Genomic DNA, 18,977 nt, shown 5'->3' with positions numbered 1-18,977 from the left:
AACCTTTTTTTTGTGAAAATTAAAAATTAATACTGTTTGAAAATAATTATAAAAATCGATATTACAGTACCGCTAAAGTGCCTTATCGATACTACATCATGAGTTTTATTGCATGATTTACTCAGTAATACATAGCTGTTTTTGATAGGCAATCTATTATACCATTATCATAGAATTAATAATCAGAAAATAATTTTTTTTAATGAAATATTCTTAAATTTTTTATAGAAATCGGTAAATTTACGGTTTTAGCACCGTCAAGTAAACGTCAGCAGTCAGTCAAACAAAAAATGGTGCAAGTGTCACTTGAGAATTGGAGGATGAGGGTTGTGTTTTGGTTCATATTGTGGTTCATATTATGATTTATTAATGATGTAAATAAAATGTTAAAACAGTGTTTTAAATTAAAAAATAAAAAAACTTCTACATAATGACTATAAGTTTAAAGTGAAGTGTGTTTTTCAAAGTGGATTTTGTTTAGTTTAGATACGTAGTTCATGTAAAGGTACAAATTATTCTTATTTTAACGGCATATTTTTATCTGCATTTATAAAATATAATATAAAATATTACAATTTTTTCATGTGTGAAAATACATATTATACATATTATAATTTATATAAATTTATAAAGAATAGAAAAAATTCGATCACGAGGCGGGACTCGAACCCGCATCCTTCGCGCCATTCCGGGGCGGATGCCTAACCAACTCAGCCACTCGTGACCCGCCCGAGTAATCGAATTTATTCTATCCTTTCAGTTTTATGTGTCTAAAGGGACACAACGCGCGCCATCTATTGAGATGATTTAACAACCATCACAACCAATATGAAGCACTTTTCAGTGAATACAATATTGTAACGATGGAACACGACCTTTTCTTGAATTTATATTTTTTGGTTTTAATGGCATTCAAATGCTTTATAAATATAAATTTATAAAGAATAGAAAAAATTCGATCACGAGGCGGGACTCGAACCCGCATCCTTCGCGCCATTCCGGGGCGGATGCCTAACCAACTCAGCCACTCGTGACCCGCCCGAGTAATCGAATTTATTCTATCCTTTCAGTTTTATGTGTCTAAAGGGACACAACGCGCGCCATCTATTGAGATGATTTAACAACCATCACAACCAATATGAAGCACTTTTCAGTGAATACAATATTGTAACGATGGAACACGACCTTTTCTTGAATTTATATTTTTTGGTTTTAATGGCATTCAAATGCTTTATAAATATAAATTTATAAAGAATAGAAAAAATTCGATCACGAGGCGGGACTCGAACCCGCATCCTTCGCGCCATTCCGGGGCGGATGCCTAACCAACTCAGCCACTCGTGACCCGCCCGAGTAATCGAATTTATTCTATCCTTTCAGTTTTATGTGTCTAAAGGGACACAACGCGCGCCATCTATTGAGATGATTTAACAACCATCACAACCAATATGAAGCACTTTTCAGTGAATACAATATTGTAACGATGGAACACGACCTTTTCTTGAATTTATATTTTTTGGTTTTAATGGCATTCAAATGCTTTATAAATATAAATTTATAAAGAATAGAAAAAATTCGATCATGAGGCGGGACTCGAACCCGCATCCTTCGCGCCATTCCGGGGCGGATGCCTAACCAACTCAGCCACTCGTGACCCGCCCGAGTAATCGAATTTATTCTATCCTTTCAGTTTTTATGTGTCTAAAGGGACACAACGCGCGCCATCTATTGAGATGATTTAACAACCATCACAACCAATATGAAGCACTTTTCAGTGAATACAATATTGTAACGATGGAACACGACCTTTTCTTGAATTTATATTTTTTGGTTTTAATGGCATTCAAATGCTTTATAAATATAAATTTATAAAGAATAGAAAAAATTCGATCACGAGGCGGGACTCGAACCCGCATCCTTCGCGCCATTCCGGGGCGGATGCCTAACCAACTCAGCCACTCGTGACCCGCCCGAGTAATCGAATTTATTCTATCCTTTCAGTTTTATGTGTCTAAAGGGACACAACGCGCGCCATCTATTGAGATGATTTAACAACCATCACAACCAATATGAAGCACTTTTCAGTGAATACAATATTGTAACGATGGAACACGACCTTTTCTTGAATTTATATTTTTTGGTTTTAATGGCATTCAAATGCTTTATAAATATAAATTTATAAAGAATAGAAAAAATTCGATCACGAGGCGGGACTCGAACCCGCATCCTTCGCGCCATTCCGGGGCGGATGCCTAACCAACTCAGCCACTCGTGACCCGCCCGAGTAATCGAATTTATTCTATCCTTTCAGTTTTATGTGTCTAAAGGGACACAACGCGCGCCATCTATTGAGATGATTTAACAACCATCACAACCAATATGAAGCACTTTTCAGTGAATACAATATTGTAATTGTTTTCTATTCTTTATAAATTTATATTTATAAAGCATTTGAATGCCATTAAAACCAAAAAATATAAATTCAAGAAAAGGTCGTGTTCCATCGTTACAATATTGTATTCACTGAAAAGTGCTTCATATTGGTTGTGATGGTTGTTAAATCATCTCAATAGATGGCGCGCGTTGTGTCCCTTTAGACACATAAAACTGAAAGGATAGAATAAATTCGATTACTCGGGCGGGTCACGAGTGGCTGAGTTGGTTAGGCATCCGCCCCGGAATGGCGCGAAGGATGCGGGTTCGAGTCCCGCCTCGTGATCGAATTTTTTCTATTCTTTATAAATTTATATTTATAAAGCATTTGAATGCCATTAAAACCAAAAAATATAAATTCAAGAAAAGGTCGTGTTCCATCGTTACAATATTGTATTCACTGAAAAGTGCTTCATATTGGTTGTGATGGTTGTTAAATCATCTCAATAGATGGCGCGCGTTGTGTCCCTTTAGACACATAAAACTGAAAGGATAGAATAAATTCGATTACTCGGGCGGGTCACGAGTGGCTGAGTTGGTTAGGCATCCGCCCCGGAATGGCGCGAAGGATGCGGGTTCGAGTCCCGCCTCGTGATCGAATTTTTTCTATTCTTTATAAATTTATATTTATAAAGCATTTGAATGCCATTAAAACCAAAAAATATAAATTCAAGAAAAGGTCGTGTTCCATCGTTACAATATTGTATTCACTGAAAAGTGCTTCATATTGGTTGTGATGGTTGTTAAATCATCTCAATAGATGGCGCGCGTTGTGTCCCTTTAGACACATAAAACTGAAAGGATAGAATAAATTCGATTACTCGGGCGGGTCACGAGTGGCTGAGTTGGTTAGGCATCCGCCCCGGAATGGCGCGAAGGATGCGGGTTCGAGTCCCGCCTCGTGATCGAATTTTTTCTATTCTTTATAAATTTATATTTATAAAGCATTTGAATGCCATTAAAACCAAAAAATATAAATTCAAGAAAAGGTCGTGTTCCATCGTTACAATATTGTATTCACTGAAAAGTGCTTCATATTGGTTGTGATGGTTGTTAAATCATCTCAATAGATGGCGCGCGTTGTGTCCCTTTAGACACATAAAACTGAAAGGATAGAATAAATTCGATTACTCGGGCGGGTCACGAGTGGCTGAGTTGGTTAGGCATCCGCCCCGGAATGGCGCGAAGGATGCGGGTTCGAGTCCCGCCTCGTGATCGAATTTTTTCTATTCTTTATAAATTTATATTTATAAAGCATTTGAATGCCATTAAAACCAAAAAATATAAATTCAAGAAAAGGTCGTGTTCCATCGTTACAATATTGTATTCACTGAAAAGTGCTTCATATTGGTTGTGATGGTTGTTAAATCATCTCAATAGATGGCGCGCGTTGTGTCCCTTTAGACACATAAAACTGAAAGGATAGAATAAATTCGATTACTCGGGCGGGTCACGAGTGGCTGAGTTGGTTAGGCATCCGCCCCGGAATGGCGCGAAGGATGCGGGTTCGAGTCCCGCCTCGTGATCGAATTTTTTCTATTCTTTATAAATTTATATTTATAAAGCATTTGAATGCCATTAAAACCAAAAAATATAAATATTATAATTTGTATATAATAGATTAAAATCATTATCGTCATCTTTATATACAGTACAAAACTTATTTTTATTTAAACTTATTATTTTTTTATTTTTTTGGATATTATAATTGTTATAAAATTATTATTTTTTTACAATGTATGTAATTAAAATTCAATCCAGTTAAAAGCTTGTTTGATATTTCCCAATAGTAGTAAAAATTACCTGACAGCAATTGTTAGATATATATTATATCCTTTTAAATTAATTTTGTTTTGTTTCAGCACCACCATGCATAAATACTACCTGTCCTTGTTGCTGGTGCGATTGGTGCTGCCAGCAGCATTCCTTTTAAGTAAGTATATTACAAACTTGCATAAATGTTTATACATTTCTTTAAATTCATCTTTAATATTATGTTTTAATTTAAAAAAAAAAGAAAACAAGATACAACAACAACATCATTTCAAAATTAACTATGTAGGTACTTATAAATCAGTGCAAAATATTTGAGTTTATGCTTTTTGTGTGTTAGGTAGAAATATATTGTGATTCATTATTATATACTTATCAATGCATAACCATTCTTGTCATAGAACCCTACTACATATTTATATATAAGTTTTACATTAAGTCTGTGTATGTAGTATGTATGCCCCATGCATAGACGGATTTTAATTACGGAGGAGTTTAAAAAAGTAAAATGACTACAAGTTCATAAAATAATACTTATTATAAGAAATATATTAATGAAATAAGCTTACAAAAGATCAAGGGGAAGTTCTTTATCAAGCAGTGTAACAGCATAAGATGAAGAAAAAAAATTGTTGATGAGAATTAGGCTGCAACACTTTCCTGGTTTTCGCTTTATGAATTTTTATATCTTATTTAAATTGTGGGGAGCTTTTAGCATCCAAAATCCTTCCCCCTGCTATGCATATGTATGTGTTTGTAAACATTTCTGGATTTCATAAGCTTTTACTTGTGTATGAGGAGATAAATGTTATCAATCACATTGTTATCTCTAGGTAGTTGAAAATGTGACATACTTTCTTGAACTTTTATGATATGTTTGAACTGTTTGCGAAACAATAAATCTTTCGTGGGCATTTTGATTATTAACCCATTAAGCCCCAAGCGGCCCGATCGGTCCACAGCATAATAGATTTTCTATTGTGTCTGTGGTTCCGAGGCCTGAGTTATTAAATAAGATTTTCCATTTACTTTAAATGTTTAAATAATAACTTCTAAGACATTTAATTAAAATACGATTTTATTTAAATAAATTTAATTTTACCTCAGTTTATAAATTTGGTGGGGGTTACATAAAATCTCACAACATCTCACCAGGGAGGAGGGAGGGTAATAAAATAGAAAAAAAAAACACTTCACATAATTTATGGACGCCCCCAAATGCGAAAGTTTTTGATTATGGATGGATGTTTTAACAAAAACTTTTTCCTCTTTCACGAAAATATTACTGCACGGATTAAGATGAAACTTTACAGTAATATAGATTATACAAATAAAACATGAACTATAGAAATACTTGAATTTGGCCGTGGGTTCCAGAACCAGAACCACGCGGCTCAGCTTGTTCCATTCTGCTTCTATAAAAAATTCTTAAGAATTCTTAAAGAGTAAATTATTTCGTAAAGATTTTTAGATATACAGTACTCCCAAACTAATAATGCGCATAGAAAAATTCGTCACTGTTCGGCGACTGTCATATTCCGCGAGCCTCCGAAGACGATATGTATATAGAGTGGTTAAATGTATTTTCTTCATGAATAGTTTATTAGAATTATGAGTTTTATTGTGATTTTATGGTTAAAGAGATAAGTAACGAAATTTGTTTTGATAATTCAATGTAAGTTAATAGCGAGGATAAGCCATACGATTGCGAATATAATATATTTGTTGTATTGATTTACTTAGAAAATTTTATACTTAGAACTATTAAAGTGACTTTCTGAAGCTGGCGTTATGATGGATCTATGGAAGGTTAAAATAAGACAAAGTTTATATTTAAAAAAATGATTTTCAAACACTGGTTTACATTGAAATTGTGAAATCTAATCATTAAAATCTCAGTCCAAAGGATTTACAGAATCAGGGATTATCTCTATTTCTGATATCGTAGAATGATCAGAACTTTCGTCTTTCATTATGCTCTTATTCATTTTCATTTTCCCCACTGCTATCTGCTATCTGTGTAATCATTTTACCGGAAAATTTAACTTTGAAACAAAACTAAGAAGGGTATGTAACAGCAGCTCTATATAATTCCATACAGAGATAATACGTGCGGTCACCACCAATAAATATAGACGACTGACGGATTTTCGAATTTTTTTGACTGACAAGCTACCGTCACCTATCGCCCGAATTGTTTTCAGTTGTTTATGACTCTGAATTGACTCCTATTTCTTCCCAACAAGGTGCAAGATGCAAGTGCATTGTTTAGGGCACTTGCGATTCAATGATTCGGGGTGATTCGGGTGTTTCTGGAAATACGATAATTAGCGAAGATCTGCATGCGCATTATTAATTTTGGAGTACTGTACTATGATAGACACTGGATGACCAGAAACATTTATAATTCAGCTATTAATTACGGTAATCCTAGAACCAGAATCAAATTAAGCTCACCTATTATTAATAGTAGATATAAAATTACAATCGATATTTCCCGGATCTTTGTTAGCAATGTCCTAAAAAAAACATGCTCACAAAACGACATGTATTGGACGTTATTTCAGCCTCTTCAGTTTGAATTCCCGAAATAAACATTACGATCAATCTGTTTTAAAATATGAGGCGATAAAAATCTCAAATGTTTAACTTATTTATACATAAATACATCTGTAATACGTGATAACGTAATACATATTAGTAAATAAATCACTTTGAAAAGATTTATTAAAGGCAATACAAGCTATCTAATTTTATTTTTCACGAGTTACATAAATGCTGTGGTATTTATACGATGTTTAAGTGATTTTTATTACTGTTAAATCATTATGATCTTTTAAATCTTAATAATCGTATCTATGTTTCATCAGAAAAAAGAAGACTTTAACACTACTTTATCCCTGAAACGTTTCACCGATCGTGTTTTGCAATAATGCCGACAGCTGCTATATCAAAAGAAAGGTTACAGAAAAAAAGTAGTGTAAACTTTACATTTTTATTAGTATTGTAATTCAAATCTGTTTGATAATAATAATGTCGCATTGCGGGGAAGGAATAATGTATCCTCAGGGCGCGTCATTTTGGGTGCGTCCTAGCGATATGTATTTCGACCTGACCGAGTTGTCGTGGCCTACACGAGACCTTTGATTACTCCGCCAAATTGTCCCCTTGTGATTGCGTGATCGCAAACCGTGGCGACGCTTGTTCACTCGATGGTTGTAGCGAAGTTTGTACGCACTTAACAGTAGCAAAACTTTTTCATAAAGCTTGAGGGACATAAATATTTTAGAATTTTTCCGTGGCTCGCGATTGTAGAGTCCCAGATCTAGAGATGTTAGATCACAATTCATAGTAAATTTTACAGAATGTTGAAGCGTACTTCTTCGTATCTAATAGTTAGGTACTGCAACGGCTTGAGCTGTGTATACAAAGTATGATTTGGGACTCGTTTACTTAACTAATGGACCACGCCTGTCTGCACCTTGTCCTTAATTAAATGTCTGGCCATCCATTTCGAAGAATACAAGTTTAAACAATAAACTTCACTACTGACTACACGACACTTAAATCTATTGGATACAAAACATTTTCAAGCAGACAGTCCTGAAAGTAGATTAAAATGATAAGTGGTTAAAATATTTATTTACCCTTGTTTTGATACAGATTGGTTCCTTAAATTGAATTATCTTTTTTATCTGATGATAGGTAAGGTCACTTGTGATGTACAATTACATTGTCTGAATGGTCCATTTAATTAACCCTCGTTACGTTTGGTGTTAATATGGAATCTACAAGCATTATAAAATAAAATGGAAGTTTTAAAATGGATGTGTTTATAATACGATCAAACCAGGAGAAACAAACTGACACAGATGTTATTTTAGTGTATGAGTTATTGACCGCAACGTTTACACATTTGAATTCTCATTTTGCCTGACTACAGCACCATATCACATTTTCTTTTAAGATATTTTAGCTTTTCATGCCAAATTGGAAAAGATAAGCCGATCTCATTTTCAGGCTTTCGGTGGGTAATACAATTTATTTTGGAAATGACTAAATCGTAAATTCTTTTAATGAAGATTATGTTCTCTAGCTTTGTCCAGCTGTAGCGTCATAGTCCGTTTTCTTATGGGCATGCTTGTATGGAAAGGTATACATTTTTGAGTAAAGCAATGCCATTTGGTACGAATGTTGTTCTCGTCCACCTATGCCCAAATCGCCCGGTAGCCAGTCTTTACTCCCCGGGAGAAGGGAGGGAGGGGGGGTTATAGAACAGAGCGCCCGGCGCTCCGAAAAAAAATTCTGGCGGAGCCATTTGGACCTTTGAGTCGAGTTTGGTATCGTTTTCAGGTAACTAGATAATGCTTGATTCATTCCCCATACCAGTTTTTTAGGGTTCCCTAGCAAAATATGTCACAATCCTTAAAACAATGAACTTTTGGTAGTGACAAAATCCAAACAAACCAGTATATTTTTATATTTTTGTATTAAACCTGGTTTATAAAAAAATACTGTCTGAAAGGCCATTTAATGCAGATTATAAAAACATTAACATGTAATATATATTTTACCATTTTCAATGTTAAATAAATTATAGAATGTATAGTAACGCTCGTTAGCGCAGCATAGGGGACGGCTAAAAGACCCGAAAAATAAGCGATACTAACAAACAAAAACCAGCCAAGTGCGAGTCTGACTTTTTCATCGAGTGTTTCGTACTTATTTGTCCCATGCCATGTTAACTTGCCTGGTAGAACCTGGTTAACTGATACACACACACTTTCGTCTTTATAATATTAGTGTGATTTTAAATCATCTTTAAATTATAAATGAAGTCAGGTAGCATTGTTAAAAATAAAGATATATAATAATAGAACGTTTTTGTAGTAATAATAATGACAACCACCTCCACAAGTACATAATTTTGAGCTGGCATATTCAATCCGGAACTACAAGATTTCACGTACCAACGTCTTATCAATTCAAAGCTTCTCTTTTCTTTTTATTACAGATGGGCAAGGAATATTTTGATTTTTTTTAGGCCCCCAAATACAGCCCCCAATATATGTACATTTTGTAAAACTGCCCTTGAGGTGTGTTGTTTAAGGGCAGCTATGTGGGAGGCAAATTTCGATCTGCCTATCCGTTTTTGTTAAAAATTTGTTTGCAACCCTCATTTACTGTCACAGCGGGGTATGATGTGAAAAACAAACATGTAACTAGGTACTTATAATACTTATAAGAAAATATAAAATCTGGATAAGAGCATCTTTAAAATATCGTGACCGTCCTTACCTATCATGCATTGTAATCACAAACTATTCAATTATTTCACTGTCTGTATATTTGCCACTATAAAGTGCTTCAAACCCTCGTGTGGCTTTAGGATATGCCTTCCATGCCTCAAATGCAGTTTATTTGCGTCTTTCACTAAAGATGAGTTTGTGTGACATCTGGTAACAGAATGGAATGAGGGCCCAACGTGTGTTCTTTGTGGACCTGATACAAGTTTTTAATTATTAAATTTGTCAAGAATTTGGGTACTAATAAGTGCATTTTTTAAACATGAAGCTATAGTGTGACATGTCTGGTAATGATGATTTTATTATTCATAGTTCTTTTAGACTTACTAGCTTTGGAACACACGATATAGTAGTAGTAGCCAAAATAGTGTTAATAAGAATTATTGTTTATAAGAACAGTCGAAAGATATGGCTAGTACAAAATATCATGTGTTCCAAAGCTAGAAGGTCTAAAAGAACTATAGGTACACATGCATTTAAGGTATGGACGACATATCCTAAAGCCACACGAGGGTTTGAAGCACTTTATAGTGGCAAATATACAGACAGTGAAATAATTGAATAGTTTGTGATTATAATGCATGATAGGTAAGGACGGTCACGATATTTTAAAGATGCTCTTATCCAGATTTTATATTTTCTTATAAGTATTATAAGTACCTAGTTACATGTTTGTTTTTCACGTCATACCCCGCTGTGACAGTAAATGAGGGTTGCAAACAAATTTTTAACAAAAACGGATAGGCAGATCGAAAATTTGCCTCCCACAGAAGCTGCCCTTAAACAACACACCTCAAGGGCAGTTTTACAAAATGTACATATATTGGGGGCTGTATTTGAGGGCCTAAAAAAAATCAAAATATTCCTTTCCCATCTGTAATAAAAAGAAAAGAGAAGCTTTGAATTGATAAGACGAATTGGTACGTGAAATCTTGTAGTTCCGGATTGAATATGCCAGCTCAAAAGTACCGAATTATGTACTTGTGGAGGTGGTTGTCATTATTATTACTTACTACAAAAACGTTATATTATTATATATCTTTATTTTTAACAATGCTACCTGACTTCATTTATAATTTAAAGATGATTTAAAATCACACTAATATTATAAAGACGAAAGTGTGTGTGTATTAGTTAACCAGGTTCTACCAGGCAAGTTAACATGGCATGGGACAAATAAGTACGAAACACTCGATGAAAAAGTCAGACTCGCACTTGGCTGGTTTTTGTTTGTTAGTATCGCTTATTTTTCGGGTCTTTTAGCCGTCCCCTATGCTGCGCTAACAAGCGTTACTATACTTTCTATAATTTATTTTACATTGAAAATGGTAAAATATATATTACATGTTAATGTTTTTATAATCTGCATTAAATGGCCTTTCAGACAGTATTTTTTTATAAACCAGGTTTAATACAAAAATATAAAAATATACTGGTTTGTTTGGATTTTGCCACTACCAAAAGTTCATTATTTTAAGGATTGTGACATATTTTGCTAGGGAACCCTAAAAAACTGGTATGGGGAATGAATCAGGCATTATCTAGTTACCTGAAAACGATACCAAACTCGACTCAAAGGTCCAAATGGCTCCGCCAGAATTTTTTTTCGGAGCGCCGGGCGCTCTGTTCTATAACCCCCCCTCCCTCCCTTCTCCCGGGGAGTAAAGACTGGCTACCGGGCGATTTGGGCTTAGGTGGACGAGAACAACATTCGTACCAAATGGCATTGCTTTACTCAAAAATGTATACCTTTTCCCATAAGAAAACGGACTATCATGCCCATGTGACAAGATATTGTAAACACACCTTTACATTACTTTCATAATATAAAACAAGTTGCAAACACGACACCCGCACCGGGAGCTAAATAAAATTAATTAAACTCCTGGACCTTTCTATGTAATGAAGGCAATGGTATCAACTGTCACGCAATCTTAATTTGCTTCAATGACGACTATTACCATAAGTTCTAAAAAATCTCTAGGTCCCCACCCTGTAATAACTACATTACTGACCATAATAATATGATAGTTTGCATCATAAATGTTAATCAATTTGAATTAACTTTCAAAAGTTATCAATGGAATAATGGAAAGAGAGTCGAGAACTCTTCAATGCATGTGTTACAACTGTTACAAGGTTGTAATTAGAAACGCATTTCGTTTTCTTAGGTCCTTACAATTCAACTTATTTCAATGAATGTTATTTGTTTAAAAAGAAGATAATTGATGGTGATCCTTTATTCCAAACTCAAACATTTATTTTTTCTATTAGACTTTTTCTAGAAGCACTTTTGAAACGTTATAAGTTATAACATATTTTACCATTTACCTTCGATTCTAAAAGCAGATTCTATGGAGAAGAACCGGCAAGAAACTCCGTAGTTGATCTTCCTTTAAAATCATACCAATATACTCTTAAAAAATTTGCTACTAGCTCTACCTCTACTCTTATTGTATCCGATTTTAAATGTCCTATATTTAAATAAGAATTCTTTATCGGGCAATCTAAATTAGAAAGTTCGTTAAGAATAGAATGGTGAGGGAATTAAAGAGAATCGTGTCCAAACATTTTACGAGTGCAATCTCGGGTTTACGATAAATAGGTTTATAGATCTATATTGGGAAACAGGTGACATACCTATTCAATCTTCCTATGTTTACGTGCTTTACTGGAATGAACTGTACACATTTTGGTATCGTACTGAAGTTACAGTAGGTGCATTTTACGGTTTTGAGCAAAGGAGTACCTAGGTATTAAATAATTAGGTACCTACTTGATATTTTTTTTATTAATAATTTATTTTTTATTGGGTATGATTTTAAATTATCACAGTAAAAGAATTAGAAAAAGCTGAATTGCTACCTACATTATGAAATTCAAACCAAGAAACATTACTTACTGTTATTTTTAGTTTTTGAACAGCAGTTAAAATAACTATTGTAAGCAAATCAAAACTCAATATTTACGAAACGAACAAAACGATTGGCATTCCATGTAAAAGCAAATATACTACATTACCTAACTGTATAGAAACGCACCGATTTTGGACATCTACGTATTGAGCCGGCTTGCCTTATCGTTTCTGATTCACAAGGTCACGCAGCAGTTCAACTGGTTAACTGACGTTATGATCTCATCACACTATCGAACTTGTTCTGAGTATAATTATTATAATTAGCACTGCCATATTACGTATGTATTCTAAGGTCTGCGCCTCATTTGGACCACAGACCACTGGATCCTAAACCTTTTTTCAGTTTTTCAATTTAATATTTAAGAATATTGTACTTATATAAAAATTATATATACACATTATGCATGTTTATATTTATGTCGCTTTTTAAAGGAAAGATTTAAAAATAATAAGGTTTATATCATGAATACCACAATGAATACCTACTCCTTATAAATGCTTCCTAAGGGATTGGAATGTATCAGTTTCCAAAACAATCTATACAGATTGCTATAAACATCTCATTTTAGGTTCTCGCACAGTAAGGTGACGAAATGAGTAGGTACGATTATTATTGATTGAGTAACGTAGACGTTTTCGTATTTTCACATTTTTTTAAATTCAAGTTGCAGATCGTAATTCGTGTGCTGTTTATTTTCGTAACGTCGATAGTTTTTAAAATAAACACTCCAGCGTTTTTACGCTCTAATTAGATTTGTTGAAGTACCTACATAGGAATTAAAAATTACAGCTAGAAACCACACGTAGTCTAAATCTTTTTGTATTGAAACAGTCGATATAATATTATTTGCGCATGAATCTATACAATCACCAGCGGGAAATAAGTGGGATAAACAATTGATAATAAACTTCAGTTTTAAATTACTCAATAACAACTTACAACAATATTGTATTTAGCTACTTAATACAGATTGTGGATAACCCTTGGTTTCAAAATTTGAAAGATAAGAAAAAATTTGATTAATTTCTCTAATAATTCGTACGTCATATATGAGTTCAATAAGTTCTGTACCACTTCTTGTGTAAAGACCTATAAGTGATCGACATATAGGTAGTGCTAGACTGAAATAATCCACATTTCATTACATAGCAGGCACTAAGTAGGCACTCAGTAAATCATTTTCTTTCTTTCACTATAAAACTGCAAGCAAATAGGTACCTACCTACATTTTATTTTTTGCTTCCATGTGTTATGATTTTTTACAGTTACCATTGTTTGTAAAGGCTCCTTATTTATGGAAGGTCTAACCTTGACACGTCAGTCGTTACTAACTAAAACTTGAAATATTTGAAATATGTATTTCCCAAAATTAGCTAATTTGTCTAGCGACTTGAGACAGGAAACATGATGAGATAATCTTTTGTGAATATCCAAATATTATTAATAGCGCCGGTCATTGATCTATTTACCAATGCTACAATGTTGCAAAACTCTGCTCTATCTTGATTTTTTTAATAAAATAACTTTACCGCGCTCACAATAATCTCTTTTGCGGTACCTAGAGCCGATTGTTAAACCGAATGTTGTTTGCTTCACAAATTATTATTTTCTTTGCCTACCCTATTTTTCGGATTTTGGGTAAGTAAATAACAAGAATTTTATAAAAGCGATGTGCGTAAGCCATAAATTTGTGCTTCATTAACAATATCTGGTTGGAGCAGAGCTGAGTAAATTTTTCTATTTAAACAACTACAAATGTAAACTTGGCCTATATTCGTTTTGATTCTGACTCAGTGAACTCTAATTCGTGTCTGGAAGCTTATTACTGCTCCAAAATATACTACGTGGTGTTTTAAAATGCTAAATGTACCTATTTTATCAAACAATGCTTGAACAAGAGAGCAAAAGCAATTCTTGCTGATGTAAAAATATATATAACATATTAAATTTTTTGAGGATGTTTGTAAGCCATAACTTAGTGAACCTGCACAGAATTACCATGGCTTGATTCACGATTTGACTTTATACCTATAACTGCCGAATAAACTTCAGTGAGTAAGCGTTAACTACCTACCATTTGTATTCAGTCAATGGAACTTCTCACAAATAATTAAAATTTTGGTATAAAATGTAGATAATCATCAACATAATGTATTTGAATGATGTCTTATGTTGTGTTATTATGCATATAGTTACAAGTTATAATAATGCTATAATGTTAGTTATTATGAAAAATAAAGGGCTGGGTAATAGACGTCACAAGGCACAAGGGAATAATTTAACCGCACAATTCAAGGCCATATCCATAGCAGTTATTAGGATAAGTAAACGTTATAATTTTAACGTAAAATATTGATATTAATCTATAAATAATCTAAAATGTCTCCCTATCTATCTAACTGGTCTGCCAGGATTTTTATTGCTACTGGCCAAACAATTAGCCGATGATTGAAAAGCTTTTGAAAGTAATGAAACATTTTTTTTTAAATATAAATGTTGAATAAGATCATCTATGAACTAACGGAACACGTTATTCTGTTGTGGGTGTGCATTGAATAGTAAAGCCGCAAATATTTATAGATGCCACGATATCAATTACACAATGATAAGTAGCAGTATTGTCTTTCTTATTACCTACTCTGTTTACTCATTCAGTTAGAGCGATTAGCATAAACGTAAAATAAGTAGGTATATACTTATGCAAATAAAGTTTTTTGTTTATCAATTGATTCATAAAATTTGATATGAAAGTTTCTTACCGTTTCATGTTTTTTCTTTTCGTTTGGAATAAAAGTTAAGTGCATAATAACATCAAAAGAGCATCGGAAATACCAGGTCAGTTAATTTGGTACTGAAAGGGAATAGCAATAAAAGGCAGGTCGGTTCCAGATAGTGGAAAAATGGGTCGAAGTATAAAACGCGATATACGCTTGCTACGGTGAAATGTTAGCATGGCATTTCATCGCCAGGAAAATGCGCTTCGCATTATCAGATACGTAAGTAGGCTCGCGAAACAAACGATAACACTTTAAAAATATTTTTTGTTTACCATAAATATACCTAGTTATATGCTGATACATTTGATTGAAATCAAAGGCTAAATTTTGATGCCTAAAGAATACCGATGAGTTTTTAATATTTCAATTGTTAAATATAGTCTCAAGGATATTATAATATTACGTCACTCCTAGAGTATTAAGTTTAAGGTTTGGAAAGTGACATAATCCCTAAAAATAAATATATAGGTAATGGAATTACCGTGCAAATTGAATGCAACGCACATACCGATAACACATATTGATTGCATTGATAAGATAACTTGAACAAGCATCTGTTTTTTTTCAGGTATAGCACTACGACCATTTGGCCTCTCCCTTATATACCTCCTTCTCTACTTAATAGCACCGTTCCCTCAAGTTCCTGACTCCAAAACGTTTAAAGGCAAGTATTTTCGGCAATATATTCAGAACGTTACAAAAATGTAATCTAGTGGCGTGAATCATGGTTAAACATTTGTGTGATTCACGACAAACTTTTATGGTTTACTCATTAGGTCTTAAAATTATCGACAAAATAGTAAATTACTAAATTAACTAAAGTATCATAGTCTCTAATAAAACTGTGAATAAACTATGCAGGTTTAGTTTATGCCTGGATAGCTACGAATAAGCAATAATTATTCGTAGGTTGAAAGGGCAATATTTACAGCTAATTGTTATCAAACACAAAATTTGTCGGGTCGCGTCGTCGACACAATTTGATTTAAGAGATTACGTAAGCGTAGCATTCCTCAGTGGATATATGCATATAAACATGTGTTCTACTTTTTAATGGTAGCCGTTTAATCTAAACAACAAATAATATGAATTTAAATAAAATTTTCAGGATGGCGAGGAAAATATCTCCTCTTGAATATCATCGTGTCTATTCTTCTATTATTAACGCATGCAGCATGGCACAGCGTGCTTGCAGCCTTCGGGAGCTATGGTTCAATCCTCGAAAAATATCCAATCATCAAAGAGATTGGACTTAATCTTGGCCTAGTCTCCTACGATGGTATAGATCCACTCATGGCAATTCACTATTTGGCCCCAGAGGTAAATTTGATACAAATATTATATTTTCTGATAATAATATAGATGAAGGTCAGTCACCACGTGTGTTTGTTTATGGAAGCATTATAACTATGAATCAAATGTTTCGTATCGACTATAAATTAGAATAACTCATATAACTTCATAAACCTGCCTATTGTTTAGACTTTAGATCATTCTTTCTGAAATTTATGATTATTATTTCTTAAAGTATAAACTCATAACTTTACAGTAACAGTAATGTTAGTGCATTTGTTATACGTAATATTTCTTTCCAGTTAGTAATGACAGGCGTATCCCTTGCTGTATATGTAATGGTCCGGAAACTCCTCGTCGGTTCACCTACTGAGGAAGTTGAGAGGAAAGACTCGAAACATCAGAATTTCCCTTTACTAACTAGTGCTGGTGGGTAACATGATTTCGGCACTGGCCTACAATTTTATAAAAATTGAAAATATTTATTACTTAAATGTTTACGTTTTTTCCTTGATTTATTTTGCCTCATCAAACAGTTAATATAACCTCCTTGAATGCCAAGTACATATTGGATAATTTTTGGGACAAAAAAACTATCTCCGCTGAACAACGTAAACATTTCTCCCTTCACAGGCAAATATGCAGCGTTATTCCTCATAATGTTCTCCGGTATAATGCGGCCTAGTATCACTTCGGGGATATATTTCCTCGTGTTCATGGGGGCAGCTACAGCTTGGGCTCTGGGTCGGCCATTGGAGCGCGGCTTTGCGGTTATAAGTCGATGTGTGATGGCCATCATGGGGGTCCATATAGCTGTTCTGCTTGTGTACCAGTGTTCTTGGCTTATTGAGATATATCCACCTGATATGGATATGGCTAGGTGAGTGGATCAGAGCGTTAATATGTTTTTTTTTACATTATCCAGCTAATAATCTTCTTAATGGCCCTAATATTGTTTACAAAAAAAAGTCAACAACTTATATTTTTCTATCATTATTAACCTCTTTTCAGATACTTTGGTTTAACGAAACTAGTTATAATAAATAGTACAAATTCATCGACAAGTTTTACATACGAAGTCACGGAAGATCACATGTGGGCGACGCTGGCGAGCCCTCTAGTCATTCTGTTCGCATATTTCTTTCTGGCTATAGAATCTAGAGAACTCTTCAAACCCAAGGTATGTAAACGCCAACCTATTAAACTTTCTATTGCATTTTGATACGAATGATAAACTTTTCAATTAACGTTAACTGACTAATAGTTCTGCGCTTTAATAGAATTTGGAACGGACGTCGCAATTAACACTGTTGCGTAGATTTGGCAAGTTTTGTTATGTAGTTTGTACACACTCATACCTTTATAAGTACGGGCTTAGGTGCTACTATTGCGGTGCATTTATAAGCTACAGTTCATAACACTAGCAATTTATGATGGGCATTAAAGCCACGCTAGGTTTGTACACGTGATGAAATTTATTAATGCTGATGGGGCGGTATAGGCGAAGAAAAAGAGTGCTTTAACTGGTGTAGAAGCGGGGAAAGTGAATGGATCGCTATTGCGCGGTGTTTCGTTCCACCGCGCCAGCCGGTACGCGCCGAGAGACAAATGGAGAAACGCAACGAAAAAAGTTCGAGTAAGCACGCCCCTGGATGTACGCACAAATGTGAAATTTTCATCTATGCACATTTTATAGTAGATATTTTGGTTAGCACATGGTTGTATAAATACTATATGGCAAAATAATTGGATTTTAATAAGATGAATGGATTCCGTACTAAAACGATGATCAAGAACCTTTTGTCCTTTAATTATTATATTTTCCCAACAATTGTCGATGCCCATATTTAGGTGTCTTACTGGAAATTTTTAAGTTTGCAAGAGTGTAAATTTGAGCAAGAAATAACTTTATAATAGCTATGAGGAGTGAAATAATATTAATCAATATTCATATTGATGTTCAAATCAATTTTGTACGGAACCCTCGGTTTGTAAGATATTTTTTCTTTTGAAATTATGTATTGTTACTTATGTAGTTGTCTTAGGGCTTTGTAGGAATACATAAGTAGTAATAATGTAAATAAGGCACTCGTAGTAGCACACTGATTGGGTAATTAGATAACATGAAGTTGGCACTAAAGCAAGGCATGTCCGCTTCTACTAACATTGTAAAATAACATTTTATTTATGTAACGTATCTTGTTTTTTTTTAATTTTTTATTTTTGCAGCCTGTTTTTCATTCTTTTGTAGGTTGCATATTCGTACATAAATTCCCAAGCACTGCGCGGTGACACCGGTGAGACTACTCCCGTGGGTATTAATTTTTTTCTTTTAATCTCATAGTCACGAGATCATTCTGTGTGTCTGGGAACCATATCTGGATCATGACCATGTGTTTCTGCTTGCATTGCTTTGTGTCCACCAGTATGCTAGAGCACTTGTAGTTATAATTAGTGTTGCTTTAAATCATTAATAT

The 18,977-nt window shown here is 33.9% G+C and overlaps 1 protein-coding gene across 1 annotated transcript in view; it reads left to right on the top strand.

Annotated features, from left to right (window-relative positions):
* Nucleotides 1-310: 310 nt before the first annotated feature.
* The window catches only part of LOC123706061 (piezo-type mechanosensitive ion channel component), a 47,389-nt gene continuing 28,722 nt past the window's right edge, over nt 311-18,977 (top strand). Inside the window, exons 1-8 of the mRNA XM_045655190.1 lie at nt 311-505; nt 4,296-4,366; nt 15,776-15,871; nt 16,316-16,527; nt 16,803-16,929; nt 17,134-17,380; nt 17,512-17,680; nt 18,002-18,136. Coding sequence (XP_045511146.1) covers nt 4,303-4,366; nt 15,776-15,871; nt 16,316-16,527; nt 16,803-16,929; nt 17,134-17,380; nt 17,512-17,680; nt 18,002-18,136 — 1,050 coding nt within the window. The 5' untranslated portion in view covers nt 311-505; nt 4,296-4,302. The remainder of the gene's footprint in view (nt 506-4,295; nt 4,367-15,775; nt 15,872-16,315; nt 16,528-16,802; nt 16,930-17,133; nt 17,381-17,511; nt 17,681-18,001; nt 18,137-18,977) is intronic.

The sequence above is a fragment of the Colias croceus genome, chromosome 3, assembly GCF_905220415.1.
Source record: "Colias croceus chromosome 3, ilColCroc2.1".
NCBI classification, from domain to species: Eukaryota; Metazoa; Arthropoda; class Insecta; order Lepidoptera; family Pieridae; genus Colias; species Colias croceus.
The sequence above is the reverse complement of the archived record's forward strand: the minus strand, read 5'-3'. Positions and strand labels throughout refer to the sequence as shown.